This window comes from Phoxinus phoxinus (genome assembly GCF_949152265.1).
Source record: "Phoxinus phoxinus genome assembly, chromosome: 17".
In the NCBI taxonomy this organism is placed as follows: domain Eukaryota; kingdom Metazoa; phylum Chordata; class Actinopteri; order Cypriniformes; family Leuciscidae; genus Phoxinus; species Phoxinus phoxinus.
This window is the reverse complement of record NC_136892.1, coordinates 17,963,860-17,985,092: the sequence shown is the minus strand read 5'-3', so window position 1 is coordinate 17,985,092 and position 21,233 is coordinate 17,963,860. Positions and strand designations below refer to the sequence as shown.

Sequence of the window (21,233 nt, the reverse complement as noted above, 5' to 3'; positions counted from 1 at the left end):
ACACTGATGACGTCACAGCGCAACGTGATTGACTGACACATTCACAGTATTTCTTTACTTAGCTTTGAAACTCTTTTTATGTGAGTTCAGATGACTTACCATGAATTTCTCTGGCTTTAGTAATCAAATTCACTCAATTATAATACAAAAATGACTTTGTTACAGACATCAGCGTATACAAAGTCTATTGAGAAAGATGATTAGAAGAGAAAGTCTTCAAGTAAACAAAATGCATGTATCGCAAATTAAAACCAGTGTACACATATTTTTTAACACTGAGCAAATGAATAAACCCTAAATAATTCCTTCACAAATTTGCCATTAAATGCACTTCAGCCACATCTACAAGTCTGAAATAGTTAAGCAAACTGTATTAGCACTAAAAAGGCAACTTCATAACTTACCTCAATGTTAAATATCCATAAAAAAGGACAGAAAGCAGTGCTCGAGTATTTTTAAGTTTGTCAGGCTGCAGCTGCTATAGAGAGCTTGAGACAACAGTGAAGGATCATCACAAACTGCTTTTTCTCTCGCCCTCCCTTCCAGCCGGTAAAAGCTAATAGTCAGCATGCATTCTTTCCTCATTGCTTTTTCCCTCCTCTGTCTGAGTTTGTCCAGCCCCTAATATCAGCTTTCAACAGCGTTGGCTTCTAATGCAGAGATTGGGGCGTGAGCGGCCGCAAAACCCAGAGAATGTCAGTTTCAGCCTGAAGGCTGTTGCATCTATCAAACATCCAATGTCGAGTGATAAGGTTTAAAAAACAATGGCAATACAACACAGCTGATTCCTTTGATGTTCTAATAGGCTATAGCCTAAATAAGACTTGTAATAAGTAACTTATAAATACAACTATAAAAAAAAAGCAACAAGTCAGACAAAGATGCATACATATAATTTAACTACACCACCAGGACAACAACAATTCCCTCAAACTCATTCATATTAGCCAAGGCCATGTTCCATTCAGCTTTTACAGCCCAGATTGACACAGAACAGCCATAAGGAATTGACAAAGACAACCTTGTCTGAACTCTAAAGCAACAGGTTTGGTGGCTAAACAACACAGAGATACGTGTTTTGCAAGGTAACGCTGACCAAGTGATGTTATCACTGTGACTGACACACACACACACGCATATTTCTTTGGAATCCCTGATACTCTTTTACGTTTTTTCAGTATTTATTTAAAACAAATCTTTTTCAACATTCTCAATGCATTTACTGTCACTTGACCAGTTAGATGCATCCTTTCTAAATAAAAGTTAATTTTATTAAAGATTAATAAACGTTCATTTATATTACCGGTATATAAACATAATATTGACCCAAACTTTAGCATGGTAGTGTATGTGTGTGTACATATATAGACAAGAGCAAAGGGATTTAGAAAACAAACAAACCTTGCGCACTACATTCAAATCATAATATATGCAAACTTCATAAATCATCAAAAAGTGTTAATAGGAATGTGTACGAGTACAACAATAAACCAGTCTCCCAACCCAACAGCTAATAGAAGTTCATATAAAAGTTTCTGTTTTCAGAACAGGCCAGTAAGGAAGTAGAAGTACACAATCCCCTGAAGGATAAACGGACACATATTGCTATGTAAACCTAACAGTTTGTCTCTCGTTCTCTCACAGTTCCTTCCAGCTGTCTTGGCTTGTTCACAGAGGCAGCTGCCCTTTACTCCACAGAGAGGAAGACATTGTTACCCCACAAGGAAGTTAGGAAGTGAGAGAGAGCTAAGGGAACTACATCTGGAGCAGCACCTGCTACGGCCGAGAATAAGAAGTCTGTACAAGAAAGAAATGATTATTTGATGCATTTTCATAACCTAGAATATGCCCTATTCATGCTATAAAACTCCCAGCAACCTTTATCACTGTTACACCACCTGCACGATAGGACGCTATGAGGTTAACCATTTACACAGGGCATTTGCTTAATGAGGTGAATGATTCATAAGCTGTTTTGTGTTATGTGATAGGGGTTTGTTGCTTGGCTGAAGCTCTGCAGGGGAGCGGAGAGGTATGCTGTATTTGAGCATGCACAAAGGCTGAACACAAGAATGTGCTTGAGTAACCATGGAGAGACTGTAGTTCATATTGCCAGTGGACAAAGCTGGGATTATTTTATAGCCTTTTTCAACCAGGGTCATGTAAATCAGCCAACGAGTGTGTTGCAAAATAACTTCACAATGGGGCTTTTTGGAAAACACAATGTGGTGCACTTGAAAGAGCAGACAAACTGGGCCATAAATTGACGTCACAAACCTCTTTTTGAATACGGAGACATTAAAATGTAGACTTAGTCAAAATAGAATTGACACTGACATTAAAATTCTGGTTGATACTGAATTATTTTCATATTAGGGCTGATACCCGATATATAGCAGACATTAAAATTATACACAATTTTGCGTACATAAAAAAAGAAAAAAAGAAAAAAAAAAACTTTGAATTAATCAAGTTAAGTTTATACATAAGATTATAGTGTATGAAAAATAAATGCATTCTTGGATTTGCTAAAGATTACATTTAGCAATGTTATTAAATTATTCGTTTTTAAAATGTTAATTTGAAGTGAACATTTAATGATGGCAAAGATAACAAATGTAAAAATAGAGACAATGAGCAAAAACAATTAAATATCCATTATTGGTGATATTCTTCCATTATAATGGCCGATAAGCAATAAATAGCAGACATTAAAACTCTAAATAAATGAAAAATAAAACCATACAATCTAAAATCAATCATGTTACAGGATTTAAAGTGAAAATAGGCATCACAACATTATAATGGAAAGTATGAAAAATTTAAGATTATATTTAACCGTTATTAAACTAATAGCTACATTTTTAAGTGAGCTTTTAATAATTGCAAAGGTAATCTAAATGTAAAAAAGGGGAGAAGAGCATGCACAATTCAAATATCCAAAATGGTCTAATACTGATCAATTTAAAAGTAAATGGCAATGGTATGGCAGTACTGCAGTAAAATAAAAGGCAAAAGCACTGATAAACAATCACATGCGTTTAAATGCAGATCAAGACAGAGAGAAAGAGAGTGCTATCAGGGTAAATCTGTAAGACATAGGTCAAAGTCACAGAAACCAGAGGAGTGTGAAGTGAAAAGTGGAAAACAAGACTCCATATTTGTTGTGCTTGCACCAGATCCTATATAGTTAACACATGATGTTAGGAAAGACCAGTGAAACTACACTATACCAATGCTATGGAGTGCCAGTAGTGTTCAGTGCACCCGTGAGCAGCAGGCGACTGTGCGGAGATGCACAGGAGAGTTTGGGGTTAGTCCGTGTTAGACGTAGTACATGGATAAACAGTTTGTTCTACCTGAGCTCAGCCTGTAGGGGTTTAATGGGTCGGGTGCCCATGCACTGTCCTGCTTTATACTCTCCATCTCCAAATCTGCATGCCGAGAGTAGAGAAGGGGAGAGGGAGGTACCATGAGTTAGAGAACATGAGAACAACAGCTGCACATGCAGCTCTATTAGCTTAGAAATCTTTTAAGAGTGTTTTCCCCTCACTCCACATTTCCTGTCCATTAAGAAAATTTCACAACAATTCTGAAGGTGCCGTAACTGATAAAAGCTGGTGCAGTGAAATTCATGTGAAGACAAACACTAGTCTATCATGGATGAGAGTTCTCTAAGCTGCAATGCAAGATAAACACTGCCAAAGAACAACTGATGCATACAGGGTGAAAGTGTGAGAAAAGAAAGATAGTGAGAAAATTGATAAGAAGAAATGTTTCTTGAGCACCAAAGTGTGTTTGTGTGTGAGAGAGAGAGAGTGGGTGAGAGAGAGAAAGGTGGTGTGTGACGACATGTTTGCCTGTTTGTGCACATGTATTTGAAGGGATGGTTAAAACAAAAATGAAATGGTCATCATTTACTTGGCCTCATGTCATTACAAACTGGTATGACTTTTTTCTGAAACAAACCTATAACTAGCATTAAAAAAAGTACTTTCAGCTCCAAAAATAAAAACCTAAACAAAAACAAATGGGTAAATAAAATTATTCTAAAGTTCCATGTAAAAAAGAAAGTCATACAGGTCTGGAACAACAAAGGTGAGAACATGATGACTTTTTTTGTTGTTAGGTGAACTAGCCCTTTAACGTTGGGGAGAATATACCAGCACGCACAGGGTGGGAACAGACTCCAGGAGGCCGGCCGCAGACCAGAGCAGGGGGACGCTGAGGGAGCAGTGGAGGAAGCATGGTCAAATAACATATCACACATGCAAGAAGTGCAAAGCAATGCAACATACATTCCAAATACATACCACAGTGTCAGTAGGTGTACAAGCAAGCCGTAAAAATGAGCTAAACCCCAGCAAAAGCTTCTGCAGTGTGAAAGCTAATCATATAAACTTTGTGTTCCTCATTTTCTTTCTTGCATTGCCCTAAATCATGAAACCGTAAAAAGCATTGGTGCAATTACGCCCAAGAGCACAGTGCTCTTTGCCGGGCTGATTGTGCTGTGCCATGTCATTGCATCTCTGTGATAATATTACTCCCACAAAATTATGTACCAAAAAGCCCTCCCGCCCACTTAATGCAAGCCGGCATTCTGATTGGTCTGATGATGATTCACCCTTCTGCAGATGCCAATAAGCACTGATTTGATACACAAGAAGGCCAAAACCAAACAGAAACGGCTGAAGGTGATGGATAAGTCTCCAGAGGGCTTGGTAGGCCAGTTAGTCCAAGTCATGATGTAAATTGACCGGTCATAAAGCAGCCTGCATGGTCCACAGCCACTCCAAATATGACTAAATGTATTACTCGTGTTAGGATTGTGAAAGCTAGCAACAGTTCATTTGAGATGTCTATGAATCAAGTTGTTTCTTTTGACATTTCAGAACTCTGCCAGTGAGATGACGTGGAATAAATCCTACCATGCTGCACCACAGTGTGTGATATACATTAAAGGCACATACACACAACAAACCATTAGAAATGAAATCAAACAACAGCACAACTCATATTTAACTATGAATGTGAAAAATGAAGAGGGTCAAAGGGTTCCTATGCGAGGAGGGGGGGGGAGAAAGAGAATGTGGACTGGGAGCGAACCACAAATTTCCCATGCAGTGTGTTGATGACGTGCTTCGAGATCTGAAAACCTTGCATGTCTCACACCCATTGTGTTGAAATCTAAAGTGACACTTTCTTAAAAAGCAGCTGCACCCTTCCCAAGGACACCGCTTGTAGTCTTTTCTTCATGGAGGTTTCAAGATTTCGGATTCATGCAACAGGACCCAGAGCCTCCAGTCAGCACCTGTTCCATTTCACTCAAGTACACACACCACACAGACTCGATCCGTGGCTGATTCAACACGTCACTTGTACACTTTGTTCCCATCCACTCTCTCTTGCTCTCAAACAAGATTAATATCTCACTGCAACACATGAGTAACAAGCTAGCCTTTAAAAACCTGCATCTTTACAAAGGCCCAACAGCCTCCAGGGAGAATCTTAATGCTTATGAACAGCATGTGTGACCTTGTAGTTTGTTTCCTGATGATGATTGCTCAGTTAGTGCAGTTTATAATGCCCTGCAGTGGAAATAAGCTGTTTTGGGATAGTTAATACAGACGTGAGCAGAAGAACTGATGAGCTGTCCCAGCAGGATTTGAGGCGTGTATGTGCATGTGTGTTTTGTGGTACCTGGTTTTGGCACCGAGTTGGTGACAGACTGCGGGACCTTGTCGTTTATCAGCTCCACACACTCGCTGGGAAAGAAGCCAACCTGTGAAGAGCAGAGAATGTTTGAAAAGCTCCTTCTCTCTCTGGAGACAGACATGCCAAGGCTTCATCATATCACTCTGCACTTAGTCACAATCGGAAAATAGCATGTCATCATGAGACAAAATATTACAGTACATAATAAGAAGCTAAAATAAGGAGAATGGTGAACTCTGACAATTTGACTTTTTAATAAACAATCATTTGACAATATCTGGTAGAAGATGTAGCCCAAACTACTTTAAAGGGGTCATGACATGAGAAACCAAATTTGCCTTGATCTTTTGGTATATAAGAGGTCTTTGTACCATTAAAACGTCCTGCAAGTTTCATAGCTTAAGACGTCCTCCCCATTATAAACGAATCATTTATTTAATCAAGCTCTAAATTCAGCTCGTTTTGGATCCATGGTAAGAAGTGACGTCACGGTGCAAAGTGACGTACCAGCGTTTGCATATGACTGCCTCCAGGCACAAGACAACTACGCTTAAAGCGCAAGACAACTACGCTCATTTCGTATCATTGTCGCGCCCGCGCGCCGCGCGCCTCACTAGTGTTCAGCCGACGGACAGCGAGTGGGTCTGTGTACAGGGAAATTACGATGCCACGCAGATGTGCTGTTCCTGGCTGTGGACAAACAACATCTTTGAATACGCTGCGAAAGATCCAGTCGTCAGGGAAAAATGGATGCACTTTATTTTTTGCGGACGTCTCAGTCACGGCAGTGTTAGTTTAAGCATTAGTTAATCCATTTGAAGGATGACTGTTTTGAGAACAAATCCCAAAATGATGCTGGCTTTGCCAGAAAACTGTTGCTCAAAGATAAGTCCGTGCCGACTATTCTGGGCTCAACAACGACGACGCAAACTGTAAGTAATGTATTAAAAACTTTAAACTACTTTTTAAATACGCTGAATCCGCAAGCGTTCTGGCTGGGGGCGTTAATAATTGATGCATAGGCACTGACATTATCCAATCATAACAGTGGGCGTTAACACTGAACTCTTAAAGGGGAAACACCCCCAAAACAGACTGTTTGAATCAGAGGATGAGAAACAGGGTGGGAAAAGGTCATAAATCACTACATTTTAAAAGTTTTTTGTAAAAAAAACTATAGTAATACTATAATTGCACCTAAGGGAACATAATAATAAAATAAAAAAACCCATGTCATGACCCCTTTAAACGATGCTTATATTTTGAGCTCCTGAAATGATCAAGAAGTGTACAACATAATGGAAACAGGCATCTATTAGTTGGGATATGCTTAAATTCATGTTCTGCATAAGCATATCAACAATGATGTTTAACTAATCTAAAACAGCTGAGAATAATATAAAAATATGTTTTAATGTTTTTGAAAGAAGTCTCTTACGCACACTAATGCTGAATTTGTGATCAAAAATACAGTAAAAATACTGCAACATAAAAATAACTTTTTTCTATTTTAATATATTTTCAAATGTATTTTATTCTTGTGATGGGAAAACTGAATGATCCTTCAGAAATCATTATAATATGCTGATTTGGTGTTCAAAAACATTTCTTATTATTATACATTTTAAAATCAGTGGTGCTTCTAAATATTTTTTTTTTTTGTGTGGAAACCTGACATTTTATTTCAGGATTTTTTGATGAATAGGAAGTTCAAAAGAAATGGTTTCTGCATGCTTGTTGAATAATTTTTTTATTTGTTTTTACTGACCCCAAACTTTTGATTTGTAGTGTATGAAACTGAAGTTGGGTTGGAAATAAAGCTGATAGAAAACGGGATGAAATATTGTGGCAGAGACTGTGTGAGAGAGTTAGGGCATTGATTACATTCTTGCATTGGTCTAAAATCTTTTTTTAAGATTTTTAAAGTTTAGTTTCCCGTGTTATTTTATATTTTGTCGTTGCTAATTATGATGATCTGATGTCAAGCCAATGTAATTTATAAAATAAAAATAAACTTTTTGTTGAGTCCTGCCTTATGGATATTAATTAAGGAGCCTTAATCCCCTTAGAAATACTGCATGTATGACACACTTTTAAATCCAGTGCTGTTACTGAGGTATTGTTGGGGTTAAAAACAAATCCAAATCTACTCCATTGTAAAATTCCAGTATCATATTATACATTTCAAGGGCCGCCCATCTTGTCAACCGGCAGATAAAAGAATCTAAATGAAGATTCAAAGTTCAGCAGTTTCTCACACACACAAACATGAAAAAATAAGGACCCAGAGAGACAAACTAACATGCTTGCCATATTTACAACATAGTTTGATTGTATCATTCTATCATCTACAAACCAATTGGAGATTACTTATGAATCAAGATCATAACAAAAGCCTTAGTTTTCCGTGTTATAAAAGCTTACCTTGCAGAAAACATTAACGATGTCTATTAGTATAACCTTGACTTTGTCAACGATCTCAAGACATTTTTTTGAAAAGCTCGGTCTCTTCAACACCAGAGCTTGATTACATTTCTGACATTCCCTGAGACCCTGCTGACATCAGAGTGTGGTGATTGTGGTGGCGACAGCTGGCACTGCTGTGTGCTCATGCTCCATCCCGACAGATGCTGGCTACCTGACCCAGCTAAAGCCTGCCAGAGCTCAACGTCAGACTGCCCCCCGGTGGATCCAGCACACATCTGCCACCATGAGCCAGTCTCACTGCACAGGGCCTAGCGGTGACTCAGTGGTGACGCAAAAATGGCATAACATGCCAAAACACTGCATTCTGACAGGGCAAAATAAAGGCAACATATGCTTGTGGGGCAATAAGAGAGAATGGTTTTGGCAGGTTGGCAGAATGTGAAGTGACTCACGAGTGGGTTTGTGTACCCATGTACACAAGTGAATGATGAGCCAAGCTCTACTATTAAACTAGTGTCGTTTCACAAACAAACCATAATTCACACTGATAACAGTAATTTTGTTAGTGGTAGCATGACAAATCACACAGCTTGTTTTTGACACTTTACTAGATGGTGACAAAGCATTTGTAAAAGTATTTGCCAAATGGACCAAGACAGCAATAGGTTAATGCTTTTTTTAAAAGATGAATTTAAAAATAAGCTATTAATTTATTTATAATTTTGAACAATTTAAATTCTCTTTGTCAATTTGAAAGTGACGTATTAATGTAAAACATTTAATTAACATTTTAAATAAGAGGTCATTTCATGTCTGTTTATTGTCAATTTGAAGGGTTATTTATTTTCATTATTTTATATTAATGCATTTACATTGTTATTATTTGAGGTACACTGCTAGTTCCTTCATAGCAGCGAAGTGATTAAAGAGCAAAGCTGGCAACACCATAGTTTGCAGGTTCAACTTTTATTAGAGACTGAAGAGCTATGATCACTGTGAAAGCACTTAACCGTCTGTTGCTCCAGGGGGACTCTACCTGCAATTTCTGAGCTGCCATGTACACTTAAAGTAGAGGACTAAATCACATGTAACAAACCTGGAAACCGTGTTTTCCTCTCCACCAGGTGGTGTCCTCTTTGGGTGGCATGTCTATTACGGAAACAATATCTCCCACCTGACAGAGAAAGAACAAATTATCAACAGCATTCTTCACAAAATAATTGTTATAAGTATGGTAATCACAGATCTTCAATACTGCATTATTCAATCTTCATTTCTAGCCCAGTCACCTCAAATGACAGCTCATCAGCAGCCTGAGCAATGTAGCGCTTGATCACGTGGGCCGCTGCGATAGCTGGAACATTTATGGATGATTCCTCATGCACCAGCAAGTGATTCCCTTTGTTGTCAACCTGGAGAAAGAGTTGAATTCTATTCAGTGAACATCCCTAATCCTCGCTGATTATTCATGTAAATAAAAAGCAGCCAATCAGCTCTCTCAGCTGGCATCGAATCTGTACCTCCATCCATGTGAGGGCTGGCCCACAGTTGATCTTGTTATCAGCAATCGCTGAGAGACGGGAGAGGTAAGCCATCAGCATCTGGGAAACTGCCTGTTGGGAGAAAAAGAGAAAAGAGAGGGAGGGTTAAGCAAGTGTAACAGCTTCCAAGGGGGTAATACTATAAATGCAGAGTATTTTTACAGGGAGGTTAAAGGCACACAACTTGAAGAACGAATGGTTCGAGTTTGCATACTTTCTCATTATAAAATGGCAGGGTAGGTGCAAGGAATGCAGCTTTTCGGTTAAAAACTAAGCAAAGACTAAATATATGTATATTTCAACTCATAAAAACATCTGTTCAAGTTTCTACACATTCTCAAAAACAATGCTAGTCTCATCAGTGAAAGACGCTTTGTATACATTTATTTGAGGCATAACAGTCAGTCATTGTTTTTCGGAGTATATGTTTGGTGACACTGGTTACTTTAAAAGGGATGAAGTTGCACTCAAATATAAAATTATCTGAATTATACTTCCACACAGCTTGCATAAAAACTAATATAGCAGGAGAGGTGGAGGGGGCTCATATTTATACAGCTCAAAAGATCAGTCTAATAAAAGTGCTCTACCACACATCTCTTTCTAAATCTTTACAGCCTATTTAAACGTCATTACATACAGCTTAGTCTAATGGCGCTTTTCCACTGCATGGAACGGTACGGCACGGTTCGGTACGGCACGTATTGGTGCTTTTCCACTGCATGGTCCGGTTCACTTTAAATGGTACCACCTCTGTTGAGGTTCCAAGCGTACCGTACCGACCCTAAAATGTGACGTGAAAACACTGCAGATCACTGATTGGTCAGACAGAATCGTCACTACCAGCGTCATTGTATTTGCGACACGAGACACCAAACCCGCTAGATTTAAATAGCCAGTAACAGCCACCGCTGTAACACCCGTTTTTAAACTACTTGCTGGACTTGCTTGAAGAAAAAATAAAATAAAATAAAAAACGTAAAAAAATAAATGGTTGAATCATGGTCAGTGGATGAAGTGCAGACGTTCCTCTCGTTGGATGCCGAGGAGCCGATAAACTATAACGATCAGTCTATAATCCCACCCATTTTGAAGCAGTACTAACTGCAGTTGAAAAGCAAACCGAGCTAAAGCGGACAGAGCTGTGCCGAGCCAAGTCATACCACGCAGTGGGAAAGCAAAGCGAAGCGAGCCGAACCGCGCTGCCGAAAAGAAAGAAAAGAAAAAAAAGCGCCATAAAAATACAGTGGTAATGAATGAATGAATGACCTCAATTGTAATAAAGTATTTTTCCTAGTGGAAAACAGAGACAGTAGGATGTCAGCTCATCAGCAAAGAGCAAAATGTTAAAACCTGCAAGTGTTAAAAATAATAATAATAATAATTTCACAGCACCAAACCTACAGCAGCCCTGAAGAAAGTGTTTCTTTGTGTGTTTTACATAGTATTTTTTTAGGCAGAGAAAATTAAAGAGCATTTCTTTACCTTCAATTCATTCTGGAAGCTTATTTAAGTTGCTCTATAAAACGTCAGCATGTGGTTTTGTGACGCTCCATATCCCAGTTTGGTCTACTTCATTTGTTTTAAACGTCAATGCATCCCTGTGTGCATTTATAATGCATAGCAAAAGCTATACTAAATACTGACAAGGAAGGTCAAAACAAAATAACTAAATCCAATTGAAATCACTAATCAAGGTATCAATCTGTCTGTCTTTTAGAAAATATTAAATTGTTGCACTTTGATACAGTCTGGTAAAAGTGTTTCTTCAAATATTTTTTCTCAAGTCACAGCAAATATGCATATGGAAAATATTTGGAGGGTATTTGGCCAAATATTAACCATAACAATGTACATGGCAAAAGATACACATACTGTTTAATGCATTCAATTGATCAAATGGGACATTTAAATGTTACAAAAGATTTCAATAAAAATAAAAAATGTTTCTTAACTAAACTTTATAATAACACCTAAATAAGGGGTTTGATAACATATAGTGTATATATCAGTTTAATAAATATAAAAAGCAAGGGTTTTGGTGAGAGAAAACAGATTAAATGTACCAGTGAAAGCATATAAGATTTTATTCATGATCCACAGAGCACCGATGGAATCTGTTCCAGCTGAACATGTCCCAAGATCCACACTCCTGTCAATTCCTTTCCCAGACATATGCTGGCACAGACTAACCAAAATGTAAAACTAAGGCCAAATGGGGCTGCAAAGGAAACATAATTAGGTCAAAGAAGACTGTATAGACAGCTGCAAGATTTTGATACCGCTACATGTACCTCCAGAATCCAAGGCAACTTGCTTGTGTTGACTATACTAGAGAAAACTGTGAAGAAAGTATGTAAACATAAGTTGAACAGTGTTCTCTAACGATAGGGTTGCCTGCTTTAGTTATTTGCTCATGTTATACTCATGTGCTAATGAGGCTTATTTGTGCGAGATATCACATATTTAATGCATAGACAAGCCGCATAATGAGATCGTCCATTGAAGTGTTTGTCACTATAAATCAGAGCCAATTAACCCTTTAAGAACATCTTATGGCTTGTAATACTGAGATCCCCTTTCAAGATTCAGATACATCTTTACCAAGATCTCTAAATTGTCTCTCTATAAATAAAACTGTAAAATCCAATAGGTGAAATATGACCTCAAAGCTGTTTTCCTGTATTGAAAATCTCAAAGCGCCCGGTTACACAGAAAAACCATAGTGGGAGCTTCCACTTAGCTGCTTTGGAGAGACTTCCATTACTGCAAAACATAATGGGCGGCATTATCAGCCACTCAAACTTCAAAGCAGATCAATTTAGCTGTGAAAATATGCCATGGTTCAAGTATACTCCTCTGTAAAACAAATGCCGGTTAAGCCCAACACAGCAGGAAGAGGAGGTTTTTTTCGGATACTACAGGGATATCTATATGACGGTCTCTCAAGGGACACCATTAGGTGTTGTTAAACAGCCCCACTGAGCACTCACTCACCACTGATGACTAAAACTGCTCTAAGAGGGACATCTTCCAGGATAAACTCATTGTACACTTGGTATAAAAAGGTCTAACCCTAACCATTCTGAATTGATCTAAAAAAAGGAGCCTAAAATGGCTCATTGGCCACAGGGGAGTGTTAAAAGAAGAGTGCTTGGGGATCTTACCTCTGCTCTCTCCCTCAGGCTGTCGAAACGGGGAAGCTCGGGGAGCTGGGAAAAGCGGCGGTCATAGATGCAAAGATGGAGATGCTTATCCAGGACTCGGAAATCTTCATAGCTCCGCCTCACGATCCAGCTTCGTCCCTACAGGGTGGTAAAAGAGGGCAGTAACTCAAAAAAAGGTAAACAAACATGTGTTCGAGCGTGTTGACGTTTGGTCTGCAGAGTAAATATGAGGGCTTGTTTTTTGGGTAAACCTCATCTGGCCAGTCTAGCACCACGATGACCACACAAACCAGCCACTTCAGAGCAGCCACATCACAGCTGTGTGTGTGTTTAATCCTGGACATAGCAGAATTCAAAGCAATGAGGAGAGGAACAGTGACAAAACATTTTTACAGGAAGAACTAGATTTGCATTTCCTGAAGGAAATACTGATACTTTTAGGGTAGATAAAGAATATAATCCAATGTTTAAAAAAAATAAAATAAAAAATAAAACAGTTTTGAAAAAGGTGAATCCCATGTATTTTTAAATAAATAAATTTTTAAACCCCCAGAAAATGATGGGTGTTGGGTATTAGGTAATTCTTCCTAAAAGTTTATTTTTTATTTTTCAACGTTGCATCATAAGATGCATATGTTTCATGTTCAGAAAATCAACTAATATGAATTAAATTATAAAGGAATGTTGTAGTGAAGTTACTACAACTTACTTTGTTGTTTGGGGTCAAAGTTTAAAAATATTGAGCAGCGCAACCATTTTCAACATTGATAAGTTATGTTTCTTGAGCAGAAAAATCAGCATATTAGAATGATTTCTAAATGATCACGTGACACTGAAGACTGGAGTAATGATGTTGAAAATATTAAAATAGGAAAAAGTTTTATATTGTAATAATATTTCACAGTATTACTATTTTACTGATCAAACGAATGCAGCCTCTGTGGGCATAAAGGACTTCTTTTTGAAAACATAAAAAAAATCGTATCATCCTAACCCCTTTGAACATCATATAAAGTAAATCAACTCAAATCTGTACATGAGTGTCTCTTAAAACAGCTAACTCTACAACACTGTACTACATTATAGTCTGAAAAAAGGATGCAGTTATGACAAGGGCATCAGCAGCTGTATAAAGCACTTGAGAATTCTCAATTAGAAGATGTCAATGAGCATGAAACTGAATATTGCAGATGGGATTCTATGGAGAGGAGTGGTAACAGACTGAGTATGCTAGTTTCTCTTTCCTGCCTCTCATGGTGGATTTCCTTTGGCCTAATGCCTTTGTGCCTGCCCTGTGTAAAGCATCAATCATTCTGCCAGTGTTGTGCCGCTTGACTAGAACACACTATGCACTCCTGTAGACCTACGGTTGACCATAGCCGACCAATCAGGTTTCCTAATTAAACGACATACAGCAGCATGTGTACATTTGTTAGTTACAAAACAGTTTTTTCTTTTGGAGAATATATAGACTGACATGATCCTAATCCAGGATTAAAAATAGCTGCTTGCACAGAAAATCAATTTTGAATACAGTTTTGTGGCTAGTAAAAATACTTGATATATTTTCTCAATTCACCTGCCATTAGTGTGAAGATAAGGCACAAAAACTAATTTTGGTCCCTTGTACCTATATGTGATAAGACCATATTGAATTCTATTCTTGCTAAATTTACATAGTATAGACCTATTATCCGCTCTAATGAACCTCAAGTCAATTTATGACACCACCACTTTTAAAAACCATTTAGTATTTTTCCCTTTCTCTTTTGGAATATCTGCACTTTTCCCTTCATTTCTTCCATTATCCACACTAAATGGAAAACCTCAATGTCTATGATTCACCCTAAACACTTCTCTCTGAATCAGGGCTGGGAGAAAAGACTTCAAAAAATGCTGGTGTACAAGTGCATCCATAGGAAAAACAAACAGTTGTTCAGCCTTCCTGCTTCCAAAGCATTTCATAGGGGACTGAGGAGCATTTGTTTGGAAAAACGGCAATGAGAGTGGAACTAAAATGCTTTTCCTGTGTGTCTGATCCCTGTCCATTCAGACGGCTCCTAGCCAAACATGCACTCTCAGTCGTTAATGTTTTATTTTTTTTCTCATTTTAAACACAGGAGCAGTGCTGTGGGTTTGGATGCGTTCTCACACACCAAGATGGAATGAGGTTTCCACACACAAACCAAGACCTCAGATATTTTTCCACTTGAGTTTTCAATCACATCTGCCAGTGCTCAAATCAAGTACACAAGCAGCCAGCTGCCTGATTTCTGTACCAGATTTAGGTACAGTTCACTTAAAAATAGCAATGATGTCCAATTTTGTTTTTGAGTGGACTTTTGTTTTTTACTTTTTTTTTTTTGCAAAAAAAGGATAGTTCAAATTGTGTAGCAACAAACTATTGCGAAAACATAGAAGGTCTGCAACTCAAATTCATAAGCAACAACACATAGTTGAGTTTAATTTATGGATTTACTATAGGTTGAGCATTTCATCTCTCCCTTTACTGCGAGGAATCACCACACTCTTGCATTTGCAGATTGGTACTAGATTCTGCTATACTTATTTTTGGAAGTTGTGTTAGATGTTAATGCTAGATGCACCGAAGTGCACAAAGACGCCCATGCATATGTACATAGACAAGCATTATTATACAAGATATTCTGTTTTACCTGACAGTAGATCTGAACCAAATACACAGGCTCTTTTGACTCCAGGCCATTCCGTGTCACTTCAGTCTGTTCATCTGCGAGGGTTAACTATAAAGAAAGAGATGAAGGAAGGAATGAACAGAGAGAACAGAGCACTTTCTTGTTATAGTGACAGCTGAAAACACTTAAGACATCACATACTGTTGCTATTATGAGAAGCTTTTTTGATATTGGTGAAAATATGACTAGCAGCAACGTGTCTCTGTTGTAAGGTGCAGAGATTGTTCCTCGGGTTTGAAGATGTGTTAAATGATTTGTCATCAGCTGAGCATATTGTCCACATATTATAAATAATGAATAAAAGAGCGCTGAAACGGTGAATCCTGTGACAGACGGATCACAGACTGAGCCATGCATTTAAAGAAGTCAATCATATTGTGATTACATTTCTTCAGTCCATCGTAGCTTTTAGTGATAAATGTGAAATAAACTTTAATAAATATAAAAATGCAGTATATACGCTTGAATTTAGTCTTATGTATGCAGCCTTTAAGGACTTCATATTAATTCACAGACATCAAAAACAACAATTGTTACATTAGATTATTTTTTATCAACATGGTGTGTTTTCTAAAATATATTCTCTCTATTAACTATGACTTTTTAGGAGTGTTGAAATTAATCGTTTTGATTCTGCATCGATGCAGAAATAGACCACGATCGATTATACCCAACTGATATTTCTCCGATTTCATTCGTCACATACGTGCTACTCGCGCCAGCGTAAAATGGAGGAAGGAGGCTAAACAAAAGAGAGTAATAAAATAAAAAAGCACCCCCTATTTAAAGCAACACCAAGTAGCTTTCGCTCTCGGGGTCTTCCCTACAGCTGGGAAAAAAGTATTGTCTTCTACTACTGTCACAAAAGTTCATCCCAGGTACAGTGGCATATGTCAGCATGTCATTTGAATATAATTTCATTTTTTTCGGCTTTATTTTTTTCAAACGCCAAAAGATCGCGTAGCTCACGTTTACAAGCCAGCGTCATTATAGTAGCCTATTGGCTAATGTTATACATAATGGATATGCTAATTCAATGTTTGTGTGGTAAGTAATAGCCATATATCGTCAATATTATAATATCAAGCTACCATAGATGAATCTGCAAATTTGAAAAATCGATTTGCATTATAGCCTGAGGCAAGACACTTTCACCAGAAAAATAAATAAACAAACAAACAAACATGACTTTCAGCCTGCAGTCATAAAATATGATTTTGTCCGTCTAATCATGTATTACTAGTCCAACAGTTATGACGACCAAGTCAGCCTCGGCCGGGCACCTGCCCCTCCTCCTTTAGCTCACGACCAGCGAGCGAACGCTGGACCAATATTGATCCTCGTCCGGCCTTTGATTTTATCACTCTCCATTTTCTCTTCCTAGTCTCCTCCGACAAAACCTTTGCCTCCTTCAGTTTAGTTGCTGCTTCGGCCATGACAACAACATACAGACGCTACCAGCCGGCAAACAAACGCTAGTTGGGCTCTCACGTCCGAATTTGAGGAAGTGGGGGTGGTGGGGAAGTGAGGTATGCCGTAAAGCAGTCGAATTTTGTAGTTCTTTTTGTGCTCGGTTTACTACCCGAACCCCGAATTTCCGTAGTGCCAGACATGGTGCTATGGCAGACGTGTCATTCAACCTATTGTAAGTCGATGTACCATCACAAGGGTCTTGGAAATATATTATGAAGGTTGAAAAACATGGTATTGCTTTAAAAAAATTCCAGTGTGAGAGCTGGAGTGTGTGCATGCATGTGTGAGTGTGTGTGCGTGCAAGGCTGAGTGTGTGTGAGTGTGAGTGTGAGTGTGAGTGTGTGTGTGTGTGTGTGTGTGTGTGTGTGTGTGTGTGTGTGTGAGATCCTTATCGTAACTTAAGTGCACTTGACAGTTTCATGAACTTAGTATTTACTAGTGCTTGTTATAAATGGTCCTGTCGTCTGCGGTGTTCAGACTTAAGTTTTGTTTGATGTTTACTAGATTCACTAGGAAGTGTATTGCTTGGAGCAGATAAAATAAAAAGGGAGTTCATATTGTGTTCATTGATGAAACAGCCAATATACTAGTAATATGCATGCTAATAAGCAACTAGTTAGTAGAGAATTGGACCCTAAATTAAAGTGTTACCATATGGTGTGTGTTGATATAAACGGACTCACTACATGCCGGGTGTAAACTGTGTTTTTTGCTCGTAAGCATTTTTTCATGCGTCAATCATTGATGCATGTATGGTTGAGGCTCAAATTAAGTGAGGGGACTTACAAGATTTTTAAACATTTAAAATTGACCAGTGTACCATCACATCACATATAGGCTACTAAAAACTCTATAGTATGCACATTACCTGACACACACAAATACACACTATTGCTGTTTTTTTTTAACAGAATGACCATAAAGTTTTCTGCCATTTACCTAATCATTTGTACGGTCATCTTTTGTTTTGTATCCATCCAAAGCTATAGCAGCAACATTGAAAACTCCAATCTCTGTGTTTAGCGCCAAATCTTTGACATGATTACCAGGTTAACTGACTCGCAACGTGTGCAATGGCTCACAAGCTCCCGAGTGTCTACACTCGCAAAGTGTATGCCCAGCCTAAGAGTAGTTACACACAATGGATCTGTTTGTTGTCTCAAACGCTGTACATAACAAAAGAACACTTTCTTGATTCGTTTCAAATTAGTCCCAGATCCATGTTTGTGAGTTAACATAGAAAAAATTTACCATGACTAACTATATATCATTCAAATAAAAAAAGTCCTCTTACCCTGCTCCAAGTATATTAACTCAAATATTACCCATTACATCATCTCAGGGTGTTCACACACTGACTGTTGTGTTGTGTGAGTGAAAAAAATTCTGCTGTGACTCATTTGAGTTTGTTCACACTGTGAGATAGGTGATGACCTCAGCGAGAGACACACAAACATTGAATAAATAAATAAAAATCTTTGTCTTGCCAAACACAAAGGGTGACTATATTTATGTCAAGTGCAGCTAGTCACACTCCCACATAAAAATAAACGTCATCATGCAAAAAGCCTCTATACTGGACTAACATCATAAACTCATTTAAAGAGGAGCAGAACGGCAAATATCTTTTCAATAAGAGCTTTGACAGCAGCTACTTGGACTTCAGTTAGTAGCAAAAGCATTGAGCTGTAAATCTTAATAGAGCGTATAAAAGGTTGCATCCAGGTGGATCCACTGATAAATAATTTAATTATTTGCACAACATTTACTATGAGATCAATAAAGTGTATCTCTATTTCCATTAATCTAGTTAAATGGCTTTAATGGAAGAGCAAAAATAAAAACAACCCTCTAACCACTTTGTGTTTAGGTTTACAACTGATATTAACATCCATTTCTGATGATCTGATCACAAGTTGTCAGGTAAGACTGTCAATGAAAAGGTTGGCTATTTACACAGTGTAAACAGACACTGCCAAGATTTTAAACCCTTGGTTTGGTGGAACAATTACATAGTGGATCCTGCTATTGTTCGAAAAACATTAGGGCATATTAGCACTTACACTACAAATGTGGTCACATGCGTTTCTGATCAAAACACAAAATGTTTTAGACCAAACATACACCTGTATACTTGCAGTCTTATAGCACTGTCCACTCACCTAGCTGTTGTTTAAACAACACTATGCAGTCCTTTGACAGTCTCCGTTTTGTACCTGAAGGCTGAAACCATAACAACATACCAAATGTTCCTTTAAATTAGAAAAAGACTGTGTGAACCCTGAAATCTGCAGTCAAATCTCACCTATACGAGTGTGTGGTAGTTTTAATTACACTAGTTCAGAAAGCAGCCGTTAGGTTGTATTCCTGTCACGATGAGTGAAAGTTCAGTGGCACTGCACTCTTTAGAGCGAGAGGATTATGCCCTTAAAGAAGGCAGGGTTACAGAGAGCTGTGAAGTATTAAATATCTGTCTCAGTGTGAGTGTGTGCAAGTGAAACTTTAGACATCTTAACAATACCACATGAAGGCCTGACTGAGCCACGGTCTGAGACTTCTGTTCATTCCACATCCTTACAAGAGAAAAGTGAAATCTAACGCTGCTGCTCTGACGCGAGCAAAGAAACAGACCTCTGACCAGCTAGCTCTATTTGAGAAGAGTGGGAAAAGATTAGAGAGAAGCACAACCAGGTGTACGTGTAATTTGTAAGCCGTGTGCTTCAGTAAGGTCCGGTAAGCAGTGCAGCTCTTCAAAAAACCCTGGGTAACATGAGAAGTAATGACCCAGTTATACACAGCACAGTTTAAAACACTCTTAAACAGCTTGCCAGTGCTGAGAGAAAGAGAGGTATCCCTACCACAAGTGCCAGGAAAATAAACTCAGATGGGCTTCCATAACCTAAACAGTTAGGGAAATATACTTTAGCAGTGACCACAAAGGGTTTTTAACATTAAGTCCCATGGGATGCACAAACAAATGCATTCGCAGATGTGGTCAGCAATCCTTGTTGGGGCAGAGCGTTCAACTGAACTATTGTTTGATTGAGACCTTAAGGAAAGCATCTACACTTTATGGGGATTCCTCAGCTAATCATTTACAAGCACTCACTGGCATGAAAGATATTAAAGCACTATGGGTGCTCAGGAGGTACTGAGCTCCCCGCAAGAGCTGTTACAGAAAATCCATTTAGTGGTGTAAATCTCCATAGCGCATGGTTACGCAGCACTGATCTGAAGTACAAAGCATGATGTCAATGGCCCTGGTGAGAATTGAAGACATTAGGTGTCTCTTAAAAGCACATCTACAGCCTTTAAGTGTGAATAAAGTGAGATTAAAGTGAAGGTATGACCAAAAGCAAAATAAAACAGCGGGAAAATAAAACAAGCAGTGAGCAAAAAGGGCAAAGACGACTTACAGAGGCACAACATCGCGTTTGCGCTCATTAACGCAGCATCTTTTGTTCACCCCAAGATTCCGGCTGCACGCTGGAAGCTCAATTCAGATGCCGTACTCCTAAACATTCAAGGATTCCCACCTTCGACTTCCATCAGTCAAGCATGCGTGAAAGTAAAACCGGTTCTTTTTGTTCGGCACAAATCCACACGGCAGAACACAGATGTCAGTTGAGTTTCCCACCCCCTCCGGAGTGCCGTCCCGGCTGAGTTGTTGTGAAGCACAAGGGTTGAGGTTCCCCCTTTGGTTGTTTCCTGCAAACTTACACCGAGTGAAGTGCTGGCTGGTCGACTTTTTGCAGAAATCCAGTTGTTTTCAGGGACTTCATTGCAGTTTGGTTTTCCAAATTTGTGATGAGATGCTTTGGTCCTTCTTACTCCATGTTATCTGAAATTCACTCACTTAGTTTGCTGGCCAAAAGTGGTCTGGAGAACACACAGAAGAAAGTATGATGAAAAAAGCAGTTCTCCCTTTGCATTTGTTGTGGTGTCCTTTCACCACACGCTCTCGTTTTCTCCAGACTCTATTGGTCTCCCCCCGTTCCCAACCCCCAGCGCCTCCCCCATTCGCTAGCTCTCAGTGGTACAGTCCCTGGGACAAAGCACAGGGCCAGTGAGCCAAAAGAAACAGTGGGGAGAGCTGTGAAGAGGGGGTTGCCCTTGTAGGAGCACAGAGCGGTTCTCCAGCATGTGCCCTTCACTCTCCGTCCTGATCCTCTGGGACCAGTGCAGTCCAGAGCAAG

The 21,233-nt window shown here is 38.7% G+C and overlaps 1 protein-coding gene across 3 annotated transcripts in view; it reads right to left on the bottom strand.

The window, feature by feature from the left end:
* arhgap32b (Rho GTPase activating protein 32b) overlaps window positions 1–21,233 on the bottom strand; it is a 112,409-nt gene that overhangs the window by 20,070 nt on the left and 71,106 nt on the right. Inside the window, exons 6-13 of one of the 3 annotated variants that reach the window (XM_079586097.1) lie at window positions 15,526–15,612; window positions 12,851–12,988; window positions 9,663–9,755; window positions 9,432–9,554; window positions 9,239–9,316; window positions 5,701–5,782; window positions 4,174–4,224; window positions 3,360–3,434 (exon numbers count right to left, since the gene is read on the bottom strand). In XM_079586097.1, coding sequence (XP_079442223.1) covers window positions 3,360–3,434; window positions 4,174–4,224; window positions 5,701–5,782; window positions 9,239–9,316; window positions 9,432–9,554; window positions 9,663–9,755; window positions 12,851–12,988; window positions 15,526–15,612 — 727 coding nt within the window. Of the gene's footprint in view, window positions 1–404; window positions 624–3,359; window positions 3,435–4,173; window positions 4,225–5,700; window positions 5,783–9,238; window positions 9,317–9,431; window positions 9,555–9,662; window positions 9,756–12,850; window positions 12,989–15,525; window positions 15,613–21,233 lie in introns of those variants that run through there. The other 2 variants (XM_079586098.1, XM_079586099.1) reach the window with 2 other exon arrangements.